This window comes from Bufo bufo, chromosome 1 (assembly GCF_905171765.1).
Source record: "Bufo bufo chromosome 1, aBufBuf1.1, whole genome shotgun sequence".
Lineage (NCBI taxonomy): Eukaryota > Metazoa > Chordata > Amphibia > Anura > Bufonidae > Bufo > Bufo bufo.
This window is the reverse complement of record NC_053389.1, coordinates 763,640,577-763,668,464: the sequence shown is the minus strand read 5'-3', so window position 1 is coordinate 763,668,464 and position 27,888 is coordinate 763,640,577. Positions and strand designations below refer to the sequence as shown.

The 27,888-nt window shown below is 43.1% G+C and overlaps 1 protein-coding gene across 9 annotated transcripts in view; it reads right to left on the bottom strand.

Moving 5' to 3' along the window:
- Positions 1 to 1,583: 1,583 nt before the first annotated feature.
- The window catches only part of ADGRL1 (adhesion G protein-coupled receptor L1), a 375,793-nt gene continuing 349,488 nt past the window's right edge, over positions 1,584 to 27,888 (bottom strand). For 6 of the 9 annotated variants that reach the window (XM_040414664.1, XM_040414663.1, XM_040414667.1 and 3 more), the window contains 12 exons: positions 27,600 to 27,722; positions 26,414 to 26,619; positions 25,328 to 25,498; positions 24,748 to 24,957; positions 24,417 to 24,637; positions 23,859 to 23,925; positions 17,857 to 17,948; positions 17,568 to 17,736; positions 16,838 to 17,045; positions 16,601 to 16,726; positions 10,790 to 10,807; positions 3,060 to 6,760 (listed from right to left, as the gene is read on the bottom strand). In XM_040414664.1, the coding sequence (XP_040270598.1) occupies positions 6,069 to 6,760; positions 10,790 to 10,807; positions 16,601 to 16,726; positions 16,838 to 17,045; positions 17,568 to 17,736; positions 17,857 to 17,948; positions 23,859 to 23,925; positions 24,417 to 24,637; positions 24,748 to 24,957; positions 25,328 to 25,498; positions 26,414 to 26,619; positions 27,600 to 27,722 (2,303 nt within the window). In that variant the 3' untranslated portion in view covers positions 3,060 to 6,068. Of the gene's footprint in view, positions 1,902 to 3,059; positions 6,761 to 10,789; positions 10,808 to 16,600; positions 16,727 to 16,837; positions 17,046 to 17,567; positions 17,737 to 17,856; positions 17,949 to 23,858; positions 23,926 to 24,416; positions 24,638 to 24,747; positions 24,958 to 25,327; positions 25,499 to 26,413; positions 26,620 to 27,599; positions 27,723 to 27,888 lie in introns of those variants that run through there. The other 3 variants (XM_040414669.1, XM_040414672.1, XM_040414670.1) reach the window with 2 other exon arrangements.

Sequence of the window (27,888 nt, the reverse complement as noted above, 5' to 3'; positions counted from 1 at the left end):
ACCTCTCCTGCTCCTGGACGCCGCCGCTCCTCACATTGCGATCCTCTTCCTCCTGCTGTCATATGCGCTGTGAACTAGCGCACACACCGTGAGGTCACAGAGCACCCTCACGCTGTGCTCAGCCTTCACAGCCGAGGACCAGGAAGCGGTGAGTACAGAGCCTTCACCGCTTCCTGGTCCTCCAGTACTAATGAGCGCTTCTCTGTGCGTCTTATGCGGTGAAAAATACGGTATGTGGAATCAGCTGCCAACGGTGTAAAAGGAGTGCGCTTCTTCTTGACAATAACATTGACCTGTAAGGCTGAGTTTACACTTTAGTTATTTGGTCAGTTTTAGCCCCGTAAGTGCCTAAATAAGTGAAGTGTGCAGTGATTCTAAGAGCAGCGCTTGTCATCTGCATGTCATACTGACTCACAGTATTGTTTCACTACCACAGCAGACTCCCTATGTGTGTTTCTGAAAGGCACAGTGTCCTACACCATTATAAATGCTCTCTGCAGCCAGGAAATAGCCGTTTATTCCCAAAAATTTGGCGATCCGGCCGAAATGAATTTTTCTGAAATTCGCTCATCTCTAGTCAACATTGCAGCAATGAGAGATAATACCTGTTCTCAATATTTCAGATAATATTTGGAAATAGGTAAAAGTGCCCAGTAATACCAGACATGTGGTCTTCTACAGAACCTTTCTGAATTATTTGTGGTGTGTGTGGATTTGCACAGAAGAATGGGTCAATTGAAAATAATGCAGTTTCAGATTTGGTTACCTTTGGCCCATCAAGGGAATTATTCAGAGGGTCTGATCTTCCAAGGAATATGGAGCAAGTGTAAACAATTGCACATAAAGGCCATAACATCAGTGTGGCTATCCACACACATTAGATCAGTGGCATACATAGAGAAGTGAGGGCCCCATAGCAAGGATCAAACCAGGCCCCCCACACAGGACAGAAGGGTTTCTGCCTAAACCCTTTTCAATGATGTTGGAACACTTTTTCGCTGCCTCATTTGCTAAAAGTTGTTTCTTTAGAGGGTAGAGTACTGACCAAGTTTTCCCCTTCAGTAGAAGAGGAGAGGATCCCAACGGGGCAAGAGGCGAGGAACCCGCTACGGTAGTTACACCCCTGCATTAGATAGCTGTAGGCCAAAACGTATTCAGCTGAAAGCTGTTCATTCAGGTCCCCTCACCCAAAACACATTTTTGCTCGGCTCATTCCCAGGAATCCAATATTCCCAATCCTTCTTTACCCATACTTCTTTCTTTTAGGGAAGGGGGGGAAGAACCCCATATTACATGGTTGGCCAGATGACACTGGCAGGTTCGGCGGTATCCATGTTTATGGCCACCGTAAAAAGGTTTATCCCAGGAGAAGTATGACTATGCACTGAAAAGGGCATTTTAAAGGACGTATTATTGCAATATAAATATATATATTTTTTTTGTACATTATAATTTTTCTCTCTGGTAGTGCCCCCTGCTGTTTATCCTTCTGGTCCACCTTCTCCAGCATTCAGAGGGGGACTAACATGCTCAGTAGCTTCCCTGGTCCCTTTTGCATCCCTCAGTAATCTCACAGAGAAACAGGTGAAGCGGTCCTTACACTTTTTATTCACCCAGCCCTACTTTTTACATTTATAGAAATATATAGCTATAGTGCTCCAGAGAGTGGAGAAGGACATTGTGAGGGCATTGCGCAATTCTTGAATTCTGAAGGTTTAATTGTGCTTGAAGTGCACCAGGAGAGTCCAGAAGTTTCTGTGGTCGTCCCCAGGCTGCTTTCCACTCAGCTGATTGGTCTCCATGTTTCTGTCGGGAAGCAGAAAGTGACATATTGTCCTGCATTCCTGTCACAGCAACCTTTTTCTGACAGGATTGGAAGAAGGAACTCTGTTAAGCCCACCCTATGGTATTTAAAAAAAAAAAGAAGCAAAATGTATATATAGAGTACTTGTTTGAGGGCTGAGTTATCCCGCTCATGGGCTGGGTGGACGTGGTTTATATGATGAATACATTTTGTGGTTATTAGCTCCAGCTTGTAGAGCTGAGCTTTTATTAATGGTATTTAAATTAGTTGATATCCCTGAATAAAGCAGTGTGCCCTGATTAAGCCAATTATACTTGTCTAAGTCTTTATTTATTATAATTGTATGGTTATTATTATTAGTGTATTTTAATTATTGAGTTTCTAATCTCGTGAGAGCAGGACTGGTTTCTTCGACTTACAGAGCTGCCTAGGGGCGATGAAGGGCCTCACTACACACTACGCTCTGAAACTTACATATATGACATATTGGTGAGCGTTCCTGTCAGGCTGCTCAGTCATGATGGCATATTGTAGGCAGGATCCCATCATTACCATCTATTGTAGAGCAGTGCACTGAGGCTCAACTGCCCTAGGCAGCTCCGCAAGTGGTGACAATTGCAGTCCATTGGATAGTGGCTGTGCTTGGTATTGCAGCTCAGCCCCATTCACTTGAATGGGCCTGAGCTGCTCCTAGGCCATGTGACCAATGAACATGACTGCACAGGCCTAGGAAGAGGCCGCAGTGATCATCTGATCAACAGTCGGGAGTCCGACCCCCACCAATCAATACGAAAATCTTGGACAACCCTTTTAAACATGATGTTCAGGACATGATTTTTTTTTTGTCTCCACTGCCCTACCTAACACTGTCCTACTCTTAGAGCTACATAAAGGCTACGTCCAGTCAAGTTACATCCGTAAAAGTGATTTTTTTTGCTCACACCATGTATATTATATGTGAAGACATAGAGCTATTATGCTTATGTGAAAATGCTTTTGCTTGGAACGTTTCAGTATAATTAAGGACACAACTACTGTCTTTCTAGACAGTGCAAGACAATATATGAGAGCAATAACTAGCAATATTGTTGGATTTTGTAAAACTATCTGCTACTTTAGAACTCGGCTTTGGGCGCCATGGGGATCCCTTGGAACTTAAATCTGTTGGTCCCTGTCATTTCTAGTTACTCTCCTGGATATAAATCTAGCATTCTTTAAATTAAAACAGTGGAGTACACAATAAAAGAAGACCATCCAGAAATCAAAATGTTTTTATTGGTGTGTTTCTTTCACTCCACAAGTTGCGATATTTAATTTTTTTTTTAAACTTTTTTCAGCATTATTTTTTTCTGCCTTTTTTTTGTTTTATTTTTCTATGTACGATATAATTTTCAGTCTTTCGTACAATCATTTTTTTTCTTGTTTTTTGTTCGCTTGTAGAATGGCGTTCGACCCATTTCTGGTTTTGGCATATGAAAAAGAAAATGAAGGAAGGAGAGAGAGAAGAGGAGGGGGGGGGGGCGGAGAGGTATTTTTACCCTTTTCTTGTTATCAGACTTAGGGGTGGGGTAGGATTGGCAGCAAAACACATCAGGACAAAGCAGAACGTGACATACATGTGCACAGAACATAAATATGTGCCACTGATGTTGTGTTAATGAACTCAAGACCACCTCTCAAAAAGTAGACTTCCCAGACAAAATCTGTTAATTACAGATCTCAAGGCTTTTCTCCATAAATTCAGAGACCATGACCACTGATGGAACGTATACAGCAGTCCTCTGAACTTCCTCTAATAGGAAGGTCTTTTCTATAAGAATCTATAATGGTATTTTATACCCGTTTCTTCATGGGCTTCTCATAAATATCATTTCTATATTCATATTGTCTGAAATATAACAATGACAAAAATATTCTTTGTAAGTGCTGTGTTCTGCTTGAGGAAACATGCAGATTCGTGATAGTCAGTGGAACCTCTATTTCTTTTTTAGGTAGAGCTCAGTAGACTACTATAGCTTCAGGGACAGACTCCCCATGTACTTACAGCTCGTTGAGCTTGGAGATATGTTTCCTGGTGGTTGATCAGACAACCAAGGACATATCATGAGACACTTAACTGGCTTACATACAATATAATAGGATAAAGTTATCCTAGTGTGGCAAAATTATAATTGTTTCTTTCTGCTCTCATCACATTTGATTTTTCATGGTAGGGGGTACCATTCCTAGTTTTACACAAACAAATGGACTGAGCTTCTGCTGTTACCAACGCAGAGTAAAGACCACCATTGTAATAAGATTGACAATTCCAAGGAGTCTACACCATGGGACCTGCACTTCTGTTCCTAAAACCCTTAAATATGGATATATTAACAATTCATATATCTATGGAAATATATAAAGATCTATAAATTTGGAGACGTATAGATCTGTGCAGGGAAACATAAAGCAGATATATGATCGTATACAGGTTTTGGCTTTAGCTGTGTGCAGGAACCACGGAAAAGTCACCAGCGCCTTGTGTAACCTTTAGTGAGAATATAAAGACCAAAATCACAGTTCACTTCAGGTTGCGGCACTGTAGGGGCTGGTAAAATCATTGCTCCAGTGTGGCCCCCAAAGGTCATGCCTTATTGCACTGTTCCCTATATGTCATGGCCTACATATAGCAGCAGGTGGCTGTAAGATGTATAAGTTTATAATGACTTTTATAGCGATACTATTCATTCTGCTCTTTTTGGATCATGCCATCCTCAGACCTTGTTAGGGTTCACATTATATACTTTGTTGTATGAAACGTTGATCGCCACCATTTTGATCAGCATCAGAAAATAAAGGTAGCTTTTTCTCAGGCAGGTAGGTGGCCAAATATGATAAGAACCTGTACAATTCTAGATTTCTACATGCAAAATAAAAATAAATTAAGATGAAGATGCTAAAAAGAAACGAATAAGGTAGCTAGAGAGACACAAGGTGGAATCTTTGGGACTGACGAAAAAGATCATCGATGATCCAGTTGCAGAAAAGACAGATACTATGATAATGTGTCCCAACCAGATACAAAAGGAAAATTGCAGAAGGCAAACACACATAAATAAAAAAGCCCCCTACTGACCATTTCCACACCTTGGATACAAGTTTGGGAAGAAGGGTGTAGGCATCTCTCCTCGTCTCTCCCTTCCTCCTTTTAGAAGTTCGTTATTTACAGCAGTCGGAAAGGACACTCGCTTCCCCCTTTGTAAAAGTTCCAATGTTCCTCTGTAATAGAGGCAGGGGGTGTTTTGTGCTTAAATAAAGAATATGCAGGGCAGTTGTCAAGTTCTCTTTCACCCCAACTTTCAATTTAGTCATTTCCAAATTCCATGTTGTAATTGCTTGCCAAGTTCTTTGCTCTTTCCATGTAAACTGTAGTCTCTTCTGAATTGATGTATTAAAAAATCTCTTACCCTGTCTTTGGGGCAGACATAGGGATTTGGGTCAGTAGAGAAGGTGGAGGTGACAGCCACTGTTTTTGAAAAGCCCAAGAAAGACTATCATATGAAAAGTGACCTTTTTCTGTATCTTTTCTTCGAATTTTTATGTTCTGCCCCTGTTATATCATGGGAATGCAAATTATAAGCTGCGACCTTTCAAAAATTAAAAATATTTTAATTTCACAATCTTAGGCAATTTCTGTCCTCTACTTTCTCATTACTCAGCAAGCCCCATAGGCTGTTTGGCACCACTTATCGAGCACTAGTGATTAATTCCTTACCAGGTAGTCTCATTGTTTGCATCACTTGAAGACATCTGGTGTTTCTAACACAAATGGGCTGCCTACAATTATTACAGGCTAAACACTACACCTGCCTGTCTCTTTTCATTATTTCTTTAAATTGGCTTTTTAACAATACTGCACATTCCAGCACCTCAACTGTTTTTGCATTAGTAGCATACACGGGTCATCTTTGGGCAAACAATTGCGTTTTCAGAAACATATTTTTGGCACCCAAACCCCTACCTGTTGGTGGCCTTGCATTTAAGAATTACTAACAGACACTTGAAGTCAAAATGAAATCCAAGTAGACTGAGCACACATCAAAACTCATTGTCCATTAGCCCAGGCAGTGTCTTGTCCTCACCCCTGCCCCACCAAAATAGCCCCTATTCAAATACCCCTTCCTTCCATCTGACCCTGCTTTCATCTGAAATGGAAAGTGAAGGCAGTATCATTTTCTTTTTATAGGGGAGTAACGAGGTTGGTGTCAGGGGTGGGTGAGTAAGTTCAGAGGCTGGTGATAAGCTGCATCTGCCCGTCACCCTCGGGCACTGACCCTTCGAGACCCAGAAACCCCTGTGGCATCTGGTAGAAGGCCTGCAACTGCCCTCTGGGCACTGAACCCAGACGGCCAGGGAAGTACATGGCATCTGCCCCCGTGGGTGGGGGAACCCCTTGGTGGCACGGCAGCATTTCCCCAGATGATGGCAGGCCCGGTTCAGGGCTACTATCTGGGTATGGAGAGTCTCTGAGGTTGGTCATGCTAGTGTATAGTGAATCGCGATTTGGTGAGTCGCGTGGGGCAGCTTCAGCTTCAGACTCCTCCAGATCACTCTGGTAAAGGATTGACTGAGCTCTTTGTAAGAGAAGGGGCTCCTCCAAAGCTTTGTACATGCGCTCCATCTCTAATGTAGGTACCTCTCCACCTTCTGCCATTGCCCCAGATGTCACTTCCTCATCTCCGGTGTCTGTTGTCCCTGCATGAGATTTGCCTCGTAGGTTGCTGTGTACGAGTTCGGAAATGATCATCTTTTCAAAGGCTGCTGCATCTGTAATATTACGACGGCCACCTTCTCCCATTTTGGAAGGATCAGGAGGAAAGTCTCCAGCTCTTAGAGAGTAACTGTTATTGAAATTGCCATTTAGAGGAAGGGGTGGGAGTGCATCCTTACCACATGGATCTCTGCTTAAGGTGTGTTCTATAGGGAAAGAAAAGATTAATAATCAGTGATACTCAGCATACCAAATATCTTTCCATTATTGCTTCTATCTCTCTTAAAGGGAATCTGTGGTATAATAATACGTGTGGAACGTCTGCCATTGACTCCAGATCATTAATTTGAATGTAGATACTCACCCCCATTCACCTGCTATAAGCCCGCAAACTGGTAATGAAATGCATACAGAGGACTTCTCCTGGAGTCCTCTCCATTATGTGCGCATACACAGAAGTCCTCTCAGTGCATTCCATGGATGGCTTGAGGGTGCACAGCGAAAGAATGGGGGTGACTATCGACACACAAATTACCTAGTCCATATTGGCCACATAATGGTTCATATTGGTTACAGTTGTTCAAACTGGCCATACATAGTCAATGAAATTGGGTGATGGAGGAAAGATCTTTCGTCCACAAACAGTTTCTTAAAATAAAAGATCTTTCGTCTGACTATCGGATGAAAAATTCTAACATCCCCAGCTTCTTTTCAGATGATGTTGGTCGTTTACAGGTTGGATAAAACAAGCGGTCATTGTTAAATCCCACCAGTATATTCCGCAGCCTGCTGGTGACTGTCAGTATAGCACTGACAGTATAATACATTTGTACTGTATTAGCATTAGAAGGGATTAAAAGATTGCCTATTAAAGTTCCCTTGTGGTACTAGTAAATGGTTAAAAAAAAATCCCAGGCTGTGAGCTCTGCGCTGCAATTAGCCAGCGCTACAGCCTGGGAGAAGGAGACGCCCAGGAGAACAAGGGCAGGCTACTCCTACTATAACCAAGTCCCCTAAGATACCGGAGGACATAGCAGGAGAGCGGCTCCCAGGGATAATAGTAAGTGCAGTCAGATCCCTGGGCGCCGCTCTACATATCATGATACTTAGTTCAGAATTTTTTGCCAGATGAAAGGTCCATTTACTTTTATTGGTGGCGCAGTGCGCTCGCCCCTCTCTCCTCATTGGTGGCAGCGGCAGCAGTGGCACAGGGGGGAAGGAGAGACTGCTTCCTTCTCCCCTGTGCTGCTGAGAAGAACAATGAGCGCGCTGAGAGCAGTGCGCTGATTGTTCTCTGATACTATACTAGCGAAGCCTAGTATCGAAAAAGGCAAATCCTGGTATCAAGGTCAATACCAGGCAAAAGTATTGATTGGGTATCGAAAATTTGATACCCGAAACACCACTAACAACGCTCTTTTAGCGGCAAAGGGAGGACCGAACATGCAGGAATTACATGGTAATTTAATACCTAGCCAAAAGTATAAACTAGGGCACTAATGTAAACGTAATGAGACAAATCCAATTATATAAAAAAATATATGACAGTTATCCTTTAAAAAGGGTTTTATTTGTGCAAAAGTATTAAAACATAAAAAAAAACTATATATACAGTACAGACCAAAAGTTTGGACACACCTTCTCATTCAAAGAGTTTTCTTTATTTTCATGACTATGAAGGCATCAAAACTATGAATTAACACATGCGGAATTATATACATAACAAACAAGTGTGAAACAACTGAAAATATGTCATATTCTAGGTTCTTCAAAGTAGCCACTTTTTGCTTTGATTACTGCTTGGCATTCTCTTGATGAGCTTCAAGAGGTAGTCCCCTGAAATGGTCTTCCAACAGTCTTGAAGGAGTTCCCAGAGATGCTTAGCACTTGTTGGCCCTTTTGCCTTCACTCTGCGGTCCAGCTCACCCCAAACCATCTCGATTGGGTTCAGGTCCGGTGACTGTGGAGGCCAGGTCATCTGGCGCAGCACCCCATCACTCTCCTTCATGGTCAAATAGCCCTTACTTTCAAAGTTTTCCCAATTTTTCGGCTGACTGACTGACCTTCATTTCTTAAAGTAATGATGGCCACTCGTTTTTCTTTACTTAGCTGCTTTTTTCTTGCCATAATACAAATTCTAACAGTCTATTCAGTAGGACTATCAGTTGTGTATCCACCTGACTTCTCCTCAACGCCACTGATGGTCCCAACCCCATTTATAAGGCAAGAAATCCCACTTATTTAACCTGACAGGGCACACCTGTGAAGTGAAAACCATTTCAGGGGACTACCTCTTGAAGCTCATCAAGAGAATGCCAAGAGTGTGCAAAGCAGTAATCAAAGCAAAAGGTGGCTACTTTGAAGAAACTAGAATATGACATATTTTCAGTTGTTTCACACTTGTTTGTTATGTATATAATTCCACATGTGTTAATTCATAGTTTTGATGCCTTCAGTGTGAATCTACAATTTTCATAGTCATGAAAATAAAGAAAACTCTTTGAATGAGAAGGTGTGTCCAAACTTTTGGTCTGTACTGTATATATATCACCCACCGAGGCTCGTCACAACCCAACAGAGTGTAGGGGCAGATCATGCGCAGTAATCTTACCTAACCTCTAGGGAGGAGCTAAGGATTTCTAGGGTTAGGTTCCAAATAGTGGGATTGCCCTTATCAGGGTGGATGTTCCGCTCTCAGATTGACTAGGGATTTACTAGGGGGCAGTTTTTCTATCTTTCTTTTGAATATATTTAATTTTTGAGAAATTGTTGGTTATTTAGAGCTCTTTTTAGGTAGACCTGCCCTGCATTAGACAGACAAGCCATTGATTTGATTTGGCATAGTATAGTGCTTCATTTTCCCAGTGGGGGGCACTGCAGAAAAATGCAGCAAGAACACTTATTTCCAGGTCTTCTCACAGATTGAAACTGATTGCGGAAGGTCCCAGCAGGAGGACATTTTATGTGATGCTTATTGTCATGGGACGGTTCTAAAAAAAGGGGATAATCCAAAGCTGACAACCCCTATAATGTCTGCAAATGGTGGCGCTCGTTTTATATTCGCAATCAAGGCTGAAAATGTAGCTATGGAGATGATAAAAAATGGTAGCTGATAGTGTTCCAGAATCAGGATTAGATCTGATAGTCAGCCATGTTGTATCAAGCAGACATCTTGTGTCCTTGCTTTAGAAAGGAGTTTAGTTGAGGAATGAATTATCTTGTTGAAGTAGATTGTGATGTGTCCTAGTGGTAGGAGATAGAGTTTTAAGTAATGGTTTAAAGGGTCATGATGTAAGGGTGAACTTGAGAAAGTAAATGGTATATGTATTAATGGTAGACGTCTTGGCTGGAATAAATGTACCGTACTTGTTTACCGAAATTGTAGAGGTTCATTGAAATGTTTATGATTATGTTTGACCCTTGGTGTTGGGATAGGTAATACATAAGGATGACCAATTCAAGTGTTAATGGTCCATATGTCTCCTTGGAGAAGGAGAATGGAGACAAGAACGAAGGCTGGAGAATATTGATGAATGACCCAAAGGAACAAATTATTTATGCATGACTTGTTATGATAAGAAACTCGTCCAATTGAAAGTTGGTGGATGCGTAACTTATGTACGTCAATGTATATGAATAGTAAAATATTTGGGATGACACCGATGTAGTGATGTAATCGGTGTGTGATCCTTGAAGTCTATGTACTGCGGCATACTGTAGAAAACTTGAATTATGATACTAATTTTTCCTTTGTCCTCTGGGGTATAAAAGACTGTGTTTGGGGACATAAAGAAAACACCGCCTCTTGCCACTGCTGCTCCACACTTTCATTCATGCCAGTTTTCTTTCTCAAAGTGTTTAGTTTCCAGACATGATATCTGTAGAGTCCTCATGATCAATATTAGATCAGTGGGGATCCAACTTCTGACACCCCTACCTATTGGCTGTTTGAAGGGGCCTGGTATTTCAGATTGTGACTTGTAATACCAGGCACACACCGCGCTGAAAGAAGAGAGTCATACCTCGTAAACAAGGAAGGGGACATGGCCTCTTAAAATAGCTTATGGATGGGATGGCTGAGATCCTCACCACCCATGATATAATATTGGTGGTCTAGCCTAAGGATAGGTCACTAGAGGGAGTTTAGGAATGTACATCTAGCAGTATGCAGTTAGCTCCCCCTAGTGGCAGCTGCAGTGTGATTATAATTTAGACAAGACCAAAGAAATACTTACTGGGATCTCTGAAGCTTCCTGTTGTGGCAGTGGTAAAAAGACAAGGAAAAATCATTAAATGGATAGTGAAAGAAGAAGGGTCGACTGGCAAGATAATCACAGCATTGATACTGTCATGTGATTCCGCAGTTGTGGTTTTCTATATATATAGTGCTGTCAGATACATTGTGTGTAACCTGCAAGTTTTGGGTCCTTTTCTTCCCTCTGAATCATTTGTGTAATTCTTACAGTGGTTTTTCGACAGTTTTTTTTTTTTTTTTACTGATGTGACCCATCCTCTGGATAGGTTATCAGTAAAATGTATTTCTCTAACCTTGCTGAGTGTTATGATCTAAATGCTGTTCCATGTGCTCTGACTAATTAGCTCTTTCCCCTTGCAGCTCCCTTTCCCCTCTCACAGCATTAGGCTACATGCACACGAACGTTGTTTGTTTCCGTGTCCGTTCCGTTTTTTTTTGCAGATAGGATGCAGACCCATTCATTTCAATGGGTCCGCAAAAAATACGGACAGCACACCGTGTTCTATCCGCATCCGTATGTCCGTTCCGTAGCCCCGCGAAAAAATATAACATGTCCTATTCTTGTCCGTTTTAGGCTACATGCACAGGACCGTATGTGTTTTGCGGTCCGCAATTTGCGAATCCGCGAAAAAAATCCGGATGCCATCCGTTTTTTTTTGCGGATCCATTGTAACAATGCCTAAAATGTACAAGAATAGGACATGTTATTTTTTTTTTGCGGGGCTACGGAATGGACATGCGGAGGCGGATAGAACACGGTGTGCTGTCCGCATTTTCTGCGGACCCATTCAAATGAATGGGTCTGCATCCTATCTGCAAAGAGAAACTAAACGGAACGGACACGGAAACAAACAACGTTTGTGTGCATGTAGCCTTAGGCATTGTTACAATGGATCCGCAAAAAAAAACAGATGGCATAGGGATGTCATCCATTTTTTTTTGCGGATCCGCAAATTGCAGACCGCAAAACACATACGGTCGTGTGCATGTAGCCTTAGTCTCACAAACAGGCTAAAGCAGAAAGACTGCAGCATCATGTCTCCCCTTCCTCAATAACCAAAGGCAATCTTTTTACTGGACATTCAGATATAAAACAACAGTACGCTGCTGGAAGGTGGTGAAAATGCCACTTTCAAGTAGACTCTAAGGTACCTCTGATTTATTTAAAAATGTTTAACGACATGCACGCTTTACCTTGTGACATTTTGTGTTCCAGCTTATTCACTGGTCATAGTGAGCACTGCTCCGAGAATACAAAATGCCGCAGTTCATGTGACCTTCTGTTCTCTGTGCAGCCTTTCCCATATGGAAATGTCCGCTCCCACTGCGGGAAACATTAAAGGTGGGAGTGCCTGGCTGAAGTGGATAAGGGATGTGTACGCCAAGAGTGAGATCAGAGGAATCATGGGAAATCAGGAGTCTACATAGAGCCCCATAACAAAACAGTATGGGCCCCCCAGCCCCACCCAATTTCCCAGTACAGGTGTGACAATCACTCGCAACGCAAAGCTCAACATCCTAGATTTCTGAAAAAGTTTCATTTTTTTTTTTTTTTTTTAATTAAGCAGAACTTTTAACAAAAAAAAAGTCACCCTCCACCTCACTCACTTTATTCGACTTCTATGTCAGGAAAAGTGGAACAAGTACTTCATAAATATGGCACTTATTCTGAACAGTGTATTTCTCAATGTAGTTACACCAGACAACTGGCAAAATACATTGATGTATCTCCTGTTTCCTTTCTATTACAAAGCTGTCTGTCTGCAGCCACCACTAGGGGGAGCTCAGTGTGTAGGAATTCATATAGTTAATATTTACTTGAAGCTGAAGTAATCTTTTTGCATTGAGCACCTCCTAGTGGCTGCTGTATGAAAATACAGTGTTATTTTTTGGGGAAAAGGAGTTGAGTGTCTGCATCCCCTTTTCCCTTCCCGTAGCAGTTGCGTGGTCTGCCTCCATTGAAGATACGCCGGTCCCAGGAGCGGTCAGCCTCCGTTGAAGGTGCGCCTCTGTGTAGTTTTAGATGGAATTCAGCACCTTGGGACTGCTCTCTTGTAACAGTGACACAAGGGAGCTGGGATTGCAGTAATGTCCACAGGAGAGAATGAAAGTTCTGGAGGACACGGTAAGAATATGCCACTGCACTAGATGTTTTATCAGGACATTTTTATTAAAAGGGGTTGTCTACTTTGTGCATAAATGTCAGTAATACCGTACACCAGTGTGTAATGGAATAAGAACCTGCTAAATCACCTCTGGACTCCCTTAGGCTGCATGAAGTTGCCTTCCCTCTGGTGTCCAGGGGGTACTGATGTAAACAAGTGCCAAAATCCATAGCCTTTCCTAGATGGCGCTTCTGTCTTCTACTGCACATGTGCCAAAGGCCTTCAAAGGAGGTGCAAATCAGGGACGTCTATAACTTGGATGTTCTGTATCAGCGCCTGTGCGGTAGAAGACAGAAGCGCCATCTTGGAAAAGCTATAGCTGCTGACTCTTGTTTCATGGACACTGGAGGAGTTGCATCTTCATTCGGACTAAAGGAAATCAGGAGGAGATTTAGCAGGTTTTTATACCTTTACAGACTAGTGTGTGGCATTATGGAAATTTAGGCAAAAGCAGACAATCTCTCGAAGGGCTGATTCACACGACTGTATCCGTTTTGTAAACTAAGACGCCCAATGGTTCCCTGCTGCCCCTCTGCATCTGTATATTGCCCGATGTTAAAGGGGTTTTCTGCAAAATTTTTTAACTGATGAACTATCCTCTGGATTGGACATCAGTATCTGGTCGAGAGGATAGGCCATTAATTAAAAAAATCTCAGAAAACCCCTTAAATGAACTGATCTCTATGAAGATAAATGGTTCAACAGAACAGGAAAGTGGATACACGACAATCACGGAGCGACACTGAAAAAGCGATTCTAGCAATCTATTAATGGGATGCTGACTGCCGCCTCATGCTGCCCGCACCCGCTCTGATTACAATATTAGTTTAATTATGCAAAAGGAAATGTGTTTTCACTTTCTGTCTTTCCCCGCAGTTTTAAGAGCACACATTTAAAGAGGATTTCACATAGAATGCAATCAGCCTCCCGGTAAAATACATTCCTGGTGATTTAAAAAAAAAAAAAAAAAAAAGACTGCATCTTTCAGAAGTTCTTGGTTGGAAACCATGAGAAAGTTCCATCACCAAGCCTGAAACTTGTTGTCTCCAGGAGCCATAACACAGAATAGCCCCTCACCCCACCAATAGCTCTGCCAAAGGTACTACTCCTTTATTAAAGGTGACAAGTGATGACCTTTTCCTAGGGCGGGTCATCAACATCAGATTGGTGGTTGCCCAACACCCACCACAACTAGAGATCTACTGTTCTGGAGTATGTAGCTCGGGTTCCGGCACTCCGTCCATTGTGTTGTAGACAGAACTGCAGTAATCAGCATCATCCACTACAAAAATGAAAGGAACTGTGTAGTTTTGGCGCCAAATTCCAGTCCTGGAGCTACCCCCAAACAGCTGATTGGCAGGTGTGCAGGGCGTCGGACCCTCACCAATCAGGTATTGATGGCCTATCCTGAGGATAGGCTATTCATTTTAAAATGCCAAAAAATCCATTTAAGGGCTCATGCACACGACCGTATGCCCTCCGAGACATACGGTCTGTGAGCGGGCCATATGTCCCAGACCGGCATACAACGTGCGCACGGGAGCGCACAGCATCATAAATTACTATGATGCTGTGCACATCGGCCCACCCGCGGGACTATTGTCCCGCACTCATATGATATTATGAGTGAAGGACAATAGCCCCGCGGGCGGCTCGATGTGCACAGCATCATAGTAACCTAGGATGCTGTGTGCTCCTGTGCGCATGATGTATGCCGCTCCGGGACATATGGCCCGCTCACAGACCGTATGTCTCGGAGCCAGGGCATACGGTCGTGTGCATGAGCCTTAAAGGGGACGCCTCATCTCAGATTTAAATGGCATATCTATAGGATATGGCACCAAAGTCAAATAGGTGTAGATTCCAAAGTACGAGTCCCACCTCTGGGATCCAAACTTATCCCCTAGAACGGCCCCCCTCAAGTGAAGAAGAGCACACCACGCATGCGTGAGTGTTCTCCATTCGCGTCTGAGGGAGTTCCAAAAAGCTGTTTTCGGAAGTCCCATATTGGTGACTGGAGAGTGCACTGTGCATGCACGGCCACCTCTCCATTCATTTCTATAGGTCTGCCGGAAATAGCTGAGCCAGCACTTGGTTATTTTCAAGACTCTCATTGTGGTGAATAGAGGAGGGTGGCTGCGCCAGGACCAGTTTAATTTGAATCCGTCAACAGGTCTGCCCAGTCCACTGGGAACTTTACTATATATCCCCTTTACTATACAGGTGTTGTATGGCAGTATTTTTGGACACTGAACGGTGATGTGGCACTAATTGGTACTTCTCTTTTAGTATACATTCACCTAAAGAATTATTAGGAACACCTGTTCTATTTCTCATTAATGCAATTATCTAGTCAACCAATCACATGGCAGTTGCTTCAATGCATTTAGGGGGCTGGTCCTGGTCAAGACAATCTCCTGAACTCCAAACTGAATGTCAGAATGGGAAAGAAAGGTGATTTAAGCAGTTTTGAGCGTGGCATGGTTGTTGGTGCCAGACGGGCCGGTCTGAGTATTTCACAATCTGCTCAGTTACTGGGATTTTCACGCACAACCATTTCTAGGGTTTACAAAGAATGGTGTGAAAAGGGAAAAACATCCAGTATGCGGCCGTCCTGTGGGCAAAAATGCCTTGTGGATGCTAGAGGTCAGAGGAGAATGGGCCGACTGATTCAAGCTGATAGAAGAGCAACGTTGACTGAAATAACCACTCGTTACAACCGAGGTATGCAGCAAAGCATTTGTGAAGCCACAACACGCACAATCTTGAGGCGGATGGGCTACAACAGCAGAAGACCCCACCGGGTACCACTCATCTCCACTACAAATAGGAAAAAGAGGCTACAATTTGCACGAGCTCACCAAAATTGGACTGTTGAAGACTGGAAAAATGTTGCCTGGTCTGATGAGTCTCGATATCTGTTGAGACATTCAAATGGTAGAGTCCGAATTTGGCGTAAACAGAATGAGAACATGTATCCATCCTCTGATGGCTACTTCCAGCAGGATAATGCACCATGTCACAAAGCTCGAATCATTTCAAATTGGTTTCTTGAACATGACAATGAGTTCACTGTACTAAAATGGCCCCCACAGTCACCAGATCTCAACCCAATAGAGCATCTTTGGGATGTGGTGGAACGGGAGCTTCGTGCCCTGGATGTGCATCCCTCAAATCTCCATCAACTGCAAGATGCTATCCTATCAATATGGGCCAACATTTCTAAAGAATGCTATCAGCACCTTGTTGAATCAATGCCATGTAGAATTAAGGCGCAGTTCTGAAGGCAAAAGGGGGTCCAACACCGTATTAGTATGGTGTTCCTAATAATTCTTTAGGTGAGTGTATATCCTGTATGGTGGTATTATTTAGGGATTGTTTGGCGGTATTATTATTTGGGCACTGGAAGTGTCATTTGGTATTGTATAGTAATAGTTGGGTAAAAGGGACATAATATGCCTGTGTTTTGACAAGATTCATCCTGTCCTGGGGAGCAGGGCTAAAACCTCTACCCCACTTTTTGTTCCTGGTTTTGGTGTAGCTTCATAGATTTGTTTTATGTACCAATAAATGTAATAAATAATAATAATAATAAAAAAAAAACGAGATCTAGCTTCATATCTCACCGGTGGCATTGTATCCTGGGGAAGATGGGCTGAAGCCCACAGACTCGGTGATAAGCGTGTTGTATGGGCTGCTGCCAACACGACTCTGCAACACAGGATTTGTCAGCAAGTGGTTTCCCATTGTGCCTGGGGGGGGGGGTGGAAGACATTAATAAAAATAAGATGTGGTATTCTGGAGCTGTAATAGCCTAAAGCAAACCCCCATATATAAAGAGACCAGCAATGGTAGACACACACCTCTATTCAGAGTTGGTGTGCTGTTGAGGTCTCCAGCGATGAAGGAGGATTCTGTCTGTTTCCTCACTGTATCATTCCACATCCTGCGGATCCGGCTCTGGGTGTAATATCGACTGTTAACCGTAGACTTCAAGGTACCGTGTTCGGCTCCTGGGCCCCTCACGCAGCAGTACGAGTGTCTCAGACATTTACTGTATTCCTTATGTACCTGCGGGGGCAGTGGATGCACAATATTAACCTAGAACCGAACTGCACCAACAAGGATACCATCACACTGCAATCTGCCTTGTCTGTCCAAAGTATACACTGAAACACATTACCGGGGCATACTGAACCTCAGCCGTTGGTGATATTCATATTATTATACAGCTGTATTTCCCAGCTACAACTCCCAGCAAGCTCTGACAGCTTCAGGCACTGGAAGTTTTTCTTTCGCAACAGCTCGAGACCCAAGTATAACACCTACATAGACCTGTGAGTCTAAGTGACGGCGGCGCTGGTGGTGGTGCTCAGATCTTCTATTGTTTGTGTGCCATTACTCCCCAGTTTTCATTACCTATGTGTTATGTAACAGCAGCACTTTATGTAGGTGTCTGCCGGTTAGTGAGTAGCAGTTTTCTAGGTTTCTACAGAGAATAATTGCAGTGGAGTGGCCTTCAGTTTAAGGCCATGTTATTTGTGAGACTCCCCGCAAGCCTCACGTTAGAGATGTTCTGCATCGAGCGCTAACCTTCTTCTGCAGAGCACAGTGGAAGATGAAGATGAACAAGCCCTGCAGAGCATTGAAGGTAGTAAAGAGGTACGCCAGGACCAGAGACTCCTTATTAATAAAAAGAAGGCCGAACGCCCAAGTGAGACCAAGAAGGAACAGCAAGGTAACGGCCCCCAAGGCCCAGGACCTAAGAAAGAAGAAGAAAAAAACACATTCTATAAAACATATCTGATAGAAAAGATAAAGGCACAAGCATGGATCATAAATGGACAACGAGAAGAAGTGGGAGGTCGCTGAGAGGTCTCACTTGATGTTTTCTAGTCGACTGGAATCTGGCTTTAGGACGGAAGAGGAGCGCAGCATCTTGTGAAGAGTGACCAGGAGGATGAGGAGGTTCACCTGCAGACAGAGAAGAAGTGCTTGAGTATAGAAGAAAGAATGTATCCCAACACAGAACAAGAGCCCCTTGTTCTTGTCTGCCCCCAAACTCTTTCAATGACGTTTGGGCCGACTCATCAGTCCCTTGTCTACTAACGTTCTAGTCCCTGTAGAGATGAACTGGCCCCATCGTATGCTAATGATCTAGCGTTACTCTCAGCCGTTTTTTTTATGTTTGGACGCTAAATTCGATACCTTCTCATCATTGTGTAGGACTAAAAATATCTCAAATGTTTAATAAATGTACTTGGCATTAAAGACTAGAAAGCTTAGCAAAATCTCTCCTACCTGCACATGGAGCCGCATACAGAATGAAGTCACTATTTTTGCCACAAGTGTAAAACGCCCTTGTCACTGCAAGTCTTAGTTTAGTAGAAAACATACGGAGATTGCGACTTATAACGCCGCAGGGCAGATCCGCCATCAAAGTTATGCTCCAGCGGAGTCAGTCTGCCACCACTTAAAAAATAAAACCCTTAAGCTGTATTGAAAATTGTATATTAATTAAAATATCTAATTGGTCCTAGGAGAGAACTTTTGTCATCCCCCCCCCCCCTATAATTTTACATTTTTATTATAAGCATCATTTGGTGAAGACCTGATGGTGAAAATTAATTTCTCAAAGAAGTCAGCAACAGCTGTGGCGTTGCTTCGATCCTTCTGAGTGGCACATCTTAGTGTAATAGTCCCTAAACATCAAGTACAGATACGGCAGAGCTGAGTTTGTCATGTGGCAAAACTTATTGTGATATCAGAGTTATAGTGTATTTGTCGGAAACCACTGTTCTCTGGACCCCCCCTGCCCTGTTAGAGTTTATGGATGTCATTGCGGGTTCCTCGCTTGAATAGAGAGTTGATTACAGGAGCATGTCTGGTTCTGGAGGACTCGGCGATGGATGACTGCAATATAGCTCCATTCCAGTGAATGTAGGCCAAGAGCATCATTGCGTAAAGAAAAAAGCGCTATCATCCCTTAAAGGTCCATTCATATGACCGTAAGTGTTTTGCGGTCTGCAAAACACGGGTACCGGCCGTGTGCGTTCCACATTTTGCGTAACGCACACAGCCAGCCCTATGACAGAAATGACTATCCTTGCCCGCAGACAATCTCTTATCTTTTTTTTTTTTTTAAATGAATGGGTCTGCACTCATTCCGTGAAAATTGCAGAACAGATACGGACCCACAAATACGGTTGCGTGAATGGACCCTTATTCTAAAAAATGGGGGTCCCGACAGTCGAACCTCTACCCATTAAGGTACTTTTACACGAGGCGATGATCGGTACGATTGAGCGACGAACGAGTCGTTTCTTGGTGTACTGAATGTTTCCGCAATGACTATTAAGACGCACTGAATATCATTCATAAAATCGTAATTTCGATCGCATGTTCCGTAGTTTTGTAAAGCAGACAGTTGTATTTACACAAAGTGATAACTTGAGTGGCGATGTAATCGTCTGTAATCGCGCGTGCAGTGAACAATTCCTGTCAACACGTATGAAATCTTTAACGTCTAACGATGATTTTTGTGCCCATACAAACGATCGAACCAACGAGAAATCTCTCGATTGTCGGTTGTCGCTCTTTTACACTGCTCAGTTATCGTGCAGTTTCCCTCGATTTCACGATAACTTACACGATAATCGCCTGGTGTAAAGGTACCTTCAATTAGTAATGGCATATTAACTAACACATTCGGTGGAAAAAGACAACACTGCTGCTGGGAAAGGGAAGATTCCTTCAATTCTTTTGGCCGCTGGTGTGATATACTGGATCTTAAAGGGGTAGGAATACCCATCGTATGCGGCACAGTAGGCCATCCTCCACTGTTTTTGTAACACCCATAGAAGTGCATGGTAGATATGGAAATAATGTAATGTTCCCCGTCCACCTCTGACCACTGCATACAACAGGTATTCTGATCTCAGCCATGAATGACTGGGAAAGGAGTAATCCTTGAACTTCTATTGTCTGGCCCACTGCTCCTTTTAAGTCATTATATAAGTCAGGCTCTCTCTCCCGATTCCCTCCCAGATCTCCTAAACTCATACATGTTTGGCTTGGCTGAAGATGTATGTGTACTCAGCGGGGACAGAGGAGAAAGCCACTGAAAGACAATTCTGAGGGTGGCTTTTTTTCCCAGGAAAACAAAAGGATCAGGCAAAAAATATTCCCTTCCACCGATCCTTCTCGCCCCCGGTATCATCTGTCGGGGAGAGTTGGGAGGTCTTCTTAGAGTCTCTTGCTCAGAAACAGCCCTACTGATCACAGACGGTCTGAAAATCACTGGACACAGTTGAAGAAGAACACCGCCTCCAAGAAAATTGTCTAGACTGGATAGAAATATATAGACTCCTTAGCTAACTATGGTTTTAATCCACTGGATTTAAGAAGAATGGGGCGGGTTCATCATAGCCCGGCCTTGTCATAATTAGGCTCGGTATTTGGCAGGCTGATAAATGATAAATGTGGTGGAGCCGATGGCCCCACCCTTGCCATGCCCCTATTTTGAAAAGTGGCGTGGCCGGTGGAGAAGTGACACTTGCACAAAATTTTTTGCACAAGTAGTGTTGAAAAAGTTGCAAGTTTATGACTTTTTCACTGTATTTTTCTGGCGCATATAAATGATAAATCTGCCCCAATGTTTTTGTCCACTGGCAGCATGCTGAGATCTGGGAGAAGGTGAAGAATTGAAACATAGGGGGTCATTTATTAAATAGAAATATGCCTAAATTAGGCGTATTTCTGGCGCAGATTGCATCGCTAAGGTCCTTCACGCCGCAATCTGTGACTTCTCTCTGCTCACGGCAGGTCTAAAAATAAAGTGGGAGTGACGTGGGTGGGGAAGGGGACGGGACAGCAGGCCCTTCTCATTTACCATATTCTACGCCTATTTCAGGCATAGAAAATGGTCTAAATGTAAGACAGCAAGGAAGCTGTCTTGCATTTAGAAGCAGCAGTGGATCCGCCAAAGTTATGTAGAGACCGCCAGAGTTAAACGCCGGTCTGAATAAATGTGCCACATAAAGTATACTAGAAAAGTTATACAATGAATCAACCTGGATTTACATAAAACCAGAAAAATCGAATTAACTAGGCTAGATGCATTACAGTAGAAAGATGAAGAAGATAACAATAGATCAAGGACATGGTATAGAAAAACCACTGAACAGCGGAGAAAGGAGATACAATAGCAAGTATAGAAAAACACAGCAAACTCTAAAACTGACTATATACCGTAGATCGCTGACAGCGACTCCTCTCCACCTCCTCCATACACAGGCACACTTGGCCGAGCATGTATGTGTTTTCAATGGTGAGAGGGGAGGAAGCTGCTGCCAGAAACCTTATCTCACTCAGAACAAAAGGATTGGGTTGGGCATGTTGAAATCCAACATGCCTGACTCTTCTTTCCCACCACGTCTGCCGTTTGGTGGATAGTCGGTACACCTCCATACAAATAAAGCTACTTTCACACTGGCGTTTTGGCTTTCCGTTTGTGAGATCCGTCATGGGCTCTCACAAGCGGTCCACAACGGATCAGTTTTGCCCTAATGCATTCTGAATGGAAAAGGATCCGATCAGAATGCATCAGTATGCCTCCGATCAGTCTCCATTCCGCTCTGGAGGCTGCCTGCAGCGTTTTTCTGTCCGCCTGACGTAGCGGAGCTAAACGGATCCGTCCTGGCACACAATGTAAGCCAATGGGGACGGATCCGTTTTCTCTGACACAATCTGGCACAATAGAAAACGGATCCGTCTCCCATTGACTTTCAATGGAGTTCATGACGGATCCGTCTTGGCTATGTTACAGATAATACAACCGGATCCATTTATGACGGATGCATGCGGTTGCATTATTGTAACGGATCCGTTTTTGCAGCTCCATGACGGATCTGCCCAAAACGCGAGGGTGAAAGTAGCCTAGATGTTTGCATGGTTCTGAGGAAAACCAGAAGGAGTTTGTTGAGGAAAACAAGACAGAAGACAGAAAGAAAGACTAGAGGAATCAGAAAGAAGTCTTGGCAATGATATCATAATAATATATAATGATATAGGAGCAAGACATGCTCCAATGACTAATGTATTAAAGGGAACCTGTCACCTAAAAAATGCCCCCCCCCCCAAAAAAAAATACAAAACACCAGCATTGCCTTAAAATAACCAGCAGTATGTTTCTAAAGATCCTTCCAGATGCGGCAAAATCTCGAAAAATAATATGTTGATGTCCGTGAACGTATTGACGTGCACTAGTACCTGGGAGCTTGCGTCTGCGCATTGAGCCGCTGAAAGCTACCTAACAGCGGCGTACAGTGATGATATGCAGGTGCGTTAATAGAGACGTCAGGGCACATGCGTGAGACTTCGGACGGCTTTGCTAAACAGCTGAAAACTATCGGCTGTTTAGATGCTGTTGGTTAATTTAAGGTAAAGCTGGAGGTTTGGGATGTGTTTTTTAGGTGACAGGTTCCCTTTAAATGACGATCAGACATCACATAGTACATGACAATACGTTTCTAACAAAGCTAGAACCAGACCTGTACCTCACATGGGTCCAGAGATCTCCCCATTCATTGCTCTAAGGCTCCATTCACACTTTCGCAATTCTGTTCCGCATTTTGCCGAACGGAATTGCGGACCCATTCATTTCTATGGGGCCGCACGATGTGCTGCCCGGATCCGGAAATGCGGATTCGCACTTCCGGGTCCGCATTTCCATTCCCTAAAAAAAATAGAACATGTCCTATTCTTGTCCACAATTGCGGACAAGATTAGGCATAATTTATTATAGTGTCGGCGATGTGCGGTCCGCAAAATGCGGAACGCACATTGCCAGTGTCCGTGTTTTGCGGATTCCGTGGATCCGCAAAACACATATGGATGTGTGAATGAACCCTAATTGCTGTGTTCTTTCTACTGCAGCTCTCTCCCTATCACAGCTAAGGGGGCGTGTCCTTTCTGTTGCAGTTCTCTCCCTGTAACTGTCACAGCTTCTAACAGATCCAGCTGGTGGCAGTTGAAGGATAGAACTAAGCATGTGCGACCTTCTCAGTGTGAACAGAGAATAAAAGGAAAAGAACAAACAGCAGGTGGCGCTATATGGATACATTTAATTGAATTGCCCACTGGCTATAGTACATTTTTTATTAAATGAAATCACTAAAGTATTCAGATCCTGGTGCTAATTTGAAAAAAGTTGAATTTTTTTTTGTGTGTGTGGGACAACTCCTTTAACCAGTACTGCGTTAGGGAACATTCACACGAATGTTGTTTGGTTCCGGATATGGACCTATTCACTTCAATGGGGCTGCAAAAGATGTGGACAGCACTCCGTGTGCTGTCTGCGTCCGTTCCGTGGCCCTCAAACATTTTGAGGACAAGAATAGGCATTTCAAAACACGGCGCATTCATGTGCATGAGCCATGAGCCCTAATGTATACTGGTCCATGTGAGGCATACGTTTTGGCTGGTTTTCTAGATAGATGGATGGAGTATGTACATGTGCCGGTGTCCTACTCATGTGCAACCTTTAACAAAGGTTCTTTAAAAATATTTAAAAAAAATTTACAGACACTTGTTTGAAGTTCATTAATGAGGAGTAGAACGTGCAACTTGCTCCTCACAGCACATACGCGACTAGATTTGCACTTGGCTCGAGGATAAGAGTCAATTAGGGATTCAATATAATAAAAGCCCTGATACATTGCCCCTAGCCGTGTTATGCAGAACAGAAGACGTTAGTAGCCAAGACGAGAAAAGAGTGGAAAAGCGAGATAGAATACATGAGAAGGAGGGCAGAGAAGATAGTCCTGGATAAAGTTACGCACTGACAGTTAGCTAAAGAGAAAGGACACCAGTATCGTTACTCACCACAATAACGAGGGAAACCGGGCCAATAAAACTCCAGATGAAATAATTATCAACTCTCAGCCAGCAACTGTGACAATAAGAAAAGCAGCAAAACCGTGAGGAACAGTGATAGAAACGCAGAGAAACAGCCACATCCAGATCAGTAGTTAATGTGAGACGCAGACACTTCCAATCACAGTGGTTACATGGGATGAGCGAGAATGTTAAATGGCAGTATCACATTGTTCGAGACAACACAAGACAGTCTAAGAGAGCAATTACATGAGAAAAGAATATGCGAGACTTCCAGAATGATGACCAAATGACAGGAGACTAAAGACTGTCGTAGAATGATGTTTTATGGATCGAAAATGGAAAGATGAAGTATGATTGGAGTCAGTCAAAAGGCGTCGTGATCAATCACGACGCCTTTTGACTGACTCCAATCATACTTCATCTTTCCATTTTCTATGGAACCCGTGTACATGTAATAACTAGGATGAAAATGGGATGAGATACTGATAAGTTTATATGTTGGGATAGAATATGTGACACCATAGGAGACCGACTAAGACTCACGCTTTATCTGTGCCGTAGCTCCTGTAGTCCACAGCTGCAGAGATCCCCACCACAAGAGCAGGAAACACATAACCACAGAGGTAGTAGTACTTTCTACGGGAATGTTCTGTTTCAAACACTTCCACCAGCATAAGATAAAGCTGAACACCCTCCAGACACAGCCAGGAGAAAGCCGACAGGCTGAAGAAGTGCAGGAGACCAGCCAAAATGGGACATACCACCTAAAGGAGATAAAACATGGTCACCATCAAGTAACTGGACAAGGTTCTGAGGAATGGTCAAATACAAAATGTCAGTAGACAATTAGAGAAAAAAGATAAGCTAGTTGTACCTGGTACTGTGTTTTGTCGATACCGGTGAGGAAAAGAAGTTCAGCAAGGAACAGACTGACACACAGGTTCTTATGAATGGTGTTTCTGTCAGTCTGGAGACCTCTCAAGAAGCAGAAGGTGGATATACAGATTCCGAGACACACCAGAGAGATCACTATTCCCACCCATGAGATGACAGAGAGAAGCAGCTCATTTATACGACCCTGGTACTGAGAAAACAGACCCCCTTGTTATTGAATAAAATCTCTAAATAAAACTGGGCAAGCAACAGGTTAGGGTAACAACAGCAGAACACGGTTTGTGCATGTTACATCATGTATGTTCTACATTGTGGCAGAGCTAATCATGTTGTATGGCTTTTATCTAGGATGTTATACATTACTCATCACATGGAGTCATAAATCCAACAAACTAAAAATGTAGTGCTTGGCTTAAACTTTACAACAGAACTCTGTTCATAAGGTTAAATGCACTAGGTACCAAATTGAAAGGACAAATAAAATTCATATTTCATTAAAGTTATGAAATCTTAATCTTAGGAAACAATGAAATAAATCATGACAGTAACAGCGCTCTCACCATGTCTCTATGGGCCATTAGCACAGCAAAATTAGTGAGATGGTTGCACGCACAGGTTGTGTGGGTCTTGTTAGTATACAACAACCGACAACCCTGTGTTGACCAAAAACCCAACATCGAGCGCTCAGAGTAATTCCAGAAGGTGCAGTTGGCATTAAAGTGGTTCTTTGACTGAAAAACAGAAATATATGGTAAAATGATGTGCCCCTCGAATCCTACAATCTTCTGTGGTCATAAATCATCAAAAAACTTTCACAATCTACAGCACATTTCAAAAACTACTGTATTTCCTTAAATCTGCAAAGTCTACAACACCCAATGTCCGTGCAAGAAGAAGCTCAGCCAAAACAATCTTGCTAGGATATGACCCGCTTTCCAGAGCAGGACCTCCATGTTGAACTAAGAGCACCCGCATATGCGTGGCCACCCTTTGTTCACTGCTATGGGACTTCCGAAAACAGCTCACCTTCACGTACTCATCTATTATCAGAACTCTCTTTGAGATGAATGAAGAGCACACTGCGTAAGAGCAGTATGATCTCCCTAACTTCAAAGGTCCCATTCTGGGATTGGGACCTGCACCTGTTTTACATTGATGGCATTTCCTAGTGATATATCATCTGTATCTGAGATAGGAATACTCCTTTAAGGTGCTGCTTTTACAAAAATTGTGTCCTGACATTTTCTGGAACAACCATCTAATATTAGTGTCCACCTTGACCCATGACTCTCTGCAGTGAAATTGACTAAACTAAGTAAAATTGTCTGACCGTTCAGATTTCCATTGGTTTTAAATGACCTTTCATGGAAGATAGATAGAACCTCCCTGTCTGCCAAAGTGTCTAAGTGAGATCCAACTTCACCATTGTCATGGATTTTTGACCTTTTCTTGACTTACAAAGTCTCCAGCAAGGTCTAAGTTTTTTTCCTAATTATTTTGTCATGTTTAAGCAAACCAGTTAATATTTATCCCTTCAGGTTCCATAAACCTTTGCAGCTGCCAAGCAATAGCTGCCTACATTCTCCATTATTTTTTTCTTCCACATACAATGTACACTGTTTTGACGTATAGATTTTTGTGTTCACCTGTAAATGAGGCAGCGTAAAAATAACTGGGTCCATGAGGAAAACTCTGCTTGACTCTTTATTAATCGAAGCTGCGATGATCTGCGAATTCACAACCAAAGAGTGCCCTGAGGAGCTGCCTTCTCCGCCAAAGCGTACAGTGGAATTCTCAGTGGACAGGAAGAGGCCCAAATTATTGTACAGGATGAAGACCACTTTCACAACCCCTAGGACAGAAAACCATGTAAATTAAAGGTGCTTCCCTTACAGCAGATAGAGCATCTACTAAGCTTCTCCTGTGGACAAAGTTTCTTCAGCTAGGCAAGAGACTGTATGAAGCCGAATTTAATCCATATTGCCTCTTTCTACTGGAGCCTTGAACTCCAAGTAATGTCATAATGTAGAATGGTATTTATGTAGTAATGAGAGAACATCTCACTGATGACATACCTACACAGAGAAACACAACCTTAAAGGAGTTGTCTCACTTTAGCAAGTGGCATTTATCATGTAGACAAAGTTGATACAAGGCACTTACTAATGTATTGTGATTGTCATATTGCCTTCTTTGGTGGCTTTATTCATTTTTCCATTACATTATACACTGCTTGTTTCCAGGGGTTATTACCACCCTGAAATCCATCAACAGTGGGCGTACACAGGGGCGGATTGGCCATAGACCTTACAGGCAAATTTCCAGCTGGGCCAATGCCCAGGGGGCCGCCTGGGCCCTCCTCATGGCTGGCCAATGGATGTTTTTGGGGATGTACTTTGTGCTGACAGCATTTTTTGATGGACTGTGGTATTTGGCCCTATTGGGGTGGCATAACATGCCACAATGTGGTATTACTGGCTCTGCCTACTTGTGTTGGCCCTGCCTTCCATCAATTTTGACCCGACTACAAAACGGGGCCAATTGTAGTATTTTTTGCAGGGCAACTTTAAGTTCCCAGTCCACCCCTGGGAGCGCACATAGGCACGCATGCCCAGCAGATCCTGTTCTGGCCACCTCGTATCTGCTATTCAGCAGTGACCTTAACTCCTGGACACGAGCAGTGTATAATGTGACGGAAAAAGGAATCAAGCCAGTAAAGGAAGCAATATGGACAATCATAATATATTAGTAAGTGCCTTGTATTAACTTTATCTGCATGATAAATGAAATTTGCGGAAGTGAGACAACCCATTTAATAAAGGCTCATCTTACCGTTGCGATTGTTCTGCTTGATGGTTCTGGCCGACAGCTGGATAGAACTGACGCTGTGATTGTCTTGAGGGAAGATCAGCTCCGAGACGGGTTCATCAGTGTTTATGACAGAAACTTCCAGCACTACGAGAAGACATAGAGAGTTAGGGTGAATTCGCATGCGGTAGATTTGTTGCAGAAATTCCTGTCACTGTCCCATTCATCAGAATGGGTCTTGTAGAAACGCGTGAGCCCACTTCCGAAACAAGCCCTTCCCTTTCAGATCAATGGAAAAGATTTTCATTTTCAG